At 57.2% G+C, this 2,500-nt stretch overlaps 1 protein-coding gene across 1 annotated transcript; it reads right to left on the minus strand.

The window, feature by feature from the left end:
* Positions 1-359: 359 nt before the first annotated feature.
* LOC138867525 (vigilin-like) lies at positions 360-1,316 on the minus strand. The gene is made up of 3 exons (XM_070143380.1): positions 1,284-1,316; positions 1,084-1,241; positions 360-861 (listed from the first exon to the last, which is right to left on the minus strand). The coding sequence occupies exons 1-3, from the start codon at positions 1,314-1,316 to the stop codon at positions 360-362; spliced, it is 693 nt and encodes a 230-aa protein (XP_069999481.1).
* Positions 1,317-2,500: the final 1,184 nt, after the last annotated feature.

Genomic DNA, 2,500 nt, shown 5'->3' on the forward strand with positions numbered 1-2,500 from the left:
ATATATATATATATATATATATATATATATATATATATATTATATATATATATAGAAGGAGGAAAGAGGAAGGAGGAGGATGTCCTTTCTGCCAGTGGCACCATTGTCACCATTCGTTTCTCATCATATTTTGTTGCTTGTATTCACGGTCAAAACCGCTTCAGACATCCGAGTAATACTCCTCCACTCCTTTTCCTCCTCTTCTTGCTCTTCCTCCTCGTTATCATTATCACCATCTTTATGCCCCAACCTCGCTGTTTCTTTCTTTCTTTTTCTTTTCATTTTTCAATGCTATTATTTATACTTTAATTATATCATTTTTAGGGGGGGGGGGAGCAGGCGGCGTGGACCGCCGGTCATCAGAAGCGGCGGACGGCGGCAAGGCGACGCTGGGCGAGCACGTCCTCGATGTAAGCCTCAGCATAGGTCACGGCCTCAAGGTCGCCCTCGAGCACCAGGGGCCAGTTGACACTGCGCCTCGTAAGCCTTACGCCGAACTGCCTCTGGATCCAGGCGGCCCTGCTGCCCTCGGGGCCGAGCACAAGGATGTGCTCCGCGCGCTTGATGCGGAGCGGCACGAGGACGTGCTCGGGCCGGAGGTTGAGGTTGGTCGCCATGAGCTCCAGCTCGGCGACGGCGGCCAGGGCGTTCTCCTTTAGGCCTGTCACCAGGATCTGGCCATCAGGCTTGTGCTCAGGGAGCTGGATCCGCACCGTGTGCCTCTGGGCGACGTGGCGGAGTCGAAATCCACCCCTGCCGACGGCCCTTCCGATCAGCCTGGGCTTGACACAGACGGGGAACGTTCCCCTCTGCTCCTGTCGGCGACGTTGCTCCGCGGCCCAATCTGCATTATGCCGGCGCCTCTCGGAAAGGAGCTACTCGATTGCGGCCACGGCCTTCTAGGCTGCGCTCAGAGGCCCCGCGACGACCAACGGACAGTCAGGGTGTTGCGTGCGTAACTTAACCCCGAACTCCTCCTGGATCTTTGAGGCCTAGGCTCCGCCTTTGCCTATGACGAGGCCTACTTCCTCCGGTTGAATATTACAAACCGGAAGGATCACGTGCCGCTTGAGCAAGTCCTACTGCACGAGCTCTTTGATCGCTTTCTCAACGTCGGCGGCCAATCCTGATACGGTGATGAGGGACTCCCCTTCCTCCCTTGGAACCCTTACCCGGACCTTATACTTGTCTTGTATGTACTTTATGCGGGCGCCGCCCCTGCCGATGACCTTGCCGTAGTGCTCGGGCGCAATTTAGGGGGAGGCCGTTATAGAATTTCTGACAAATTCCTCGATATCACGGAGCTTCTCGAGCATGAGCTCGCGACCTTTCTCTGTGCCTACGAGGGCACATGTCTGATAATTTCCCAATTATGGTTTTCCGGAATTTCCTTTTGGTGAATCTTGTTTAATCTTAATGCCTTCTACCGTAGATTATTGCATCTGTGGCCCTTCAGGAGAGGGCATTTTCAGCCAAACTCCGGGGGCCTGCTTGGACTTCATTAAAGGCCGGATTTCTTCCGGAATATGAACGGGCATACGAAGGGGCCGACTGCGAAGATGGTCGACCATGTGGTCAATGAAGGCACGGGCGGCCTCTTGCATCCCTTTAACGAGAAACGGGGCGACCAGGTTGCCGGAGGGAGGCCTGATCAGTTTCACGCCGAATTTCTCCGCGGCCTTGCTGGCCCTTTGGAAGAATCGACGGCGGTCTTCTTGGGCGACATGTAAGGGCAGACTAACGATGGGAGCGGAGGGCAGCACCACGGGCTGAAGGCGCTTCTTCGCGCCAGGACGGTTCTCCTGGATAACGAAGTCCATGACCTTGGACATCTGTTTCGCAAAGGCCTCGTCATCCTCCAGGTCGGACGAGGCAGGCGAGTCGGAGGAACTGCTGCAGTCAGCGCTGGAATTATGCCCGTCAGGCGTGGGCGTGAGAGCAGTCGGACTCTTGCTGGAGGAGGCAGACGAGTCGGACGAATTCTCCGGAGAGGATTCGCTGCTAGAGTCGCCGCTGGATCGCCCCTCAGGTGTTGTTGGACTCTCGCTGGTGGAGTCCTTGTCGCCGCTGCCGGTGTTAGCCTTCTTCCAGGCAAAGGAACGGGCGGCTGCCACGACGCCGCCCACCACCAGCACGCACAGCGCAGCGGAAGCCGTCCAGAGGCAGCGCTGGCGGCCAATTCCCCCCTCCCTCTGGACGCGGGCGAGAACCTCCTCGACGACGTGAAGGTAAGCCCACTTCTCCTCGTACAAGTCGCGCGAGGCGGCCGCGCTCAGGGCGCCGTACCGCCCTTCGTCCAGGACAAGGGCGGCCGACTTCAGATCGACCTCGGGGACCTCGAAGAAGCCCGGGAAGAACCGGTTCACAAAGATGTGAAAACCGAAGTTCTTCACGCGGAACTCCAGAAGGTCCCCCTCAGCCTTTAAAATTAAAAGGTCGAGGTCCGCCTGCTGGGCGGGCGAGATGCTAGGGGCGCGCCACGCCCTTTGTAGGCTGTAAA

This window comes from Penaeus vannamei, chromosome 30 (assembly GCF_042767895.1).
Source record: "Penaeus vannamei isolate JL-2024 chromosome 30, ASM4276789v1, whole genome shotgun sequence".
NCBI lineage: Eukaryota > Metazoa > Arthropoda > Malacostraca > Decapoda > Penaeidae > Penaeus > Penaeus vannamei.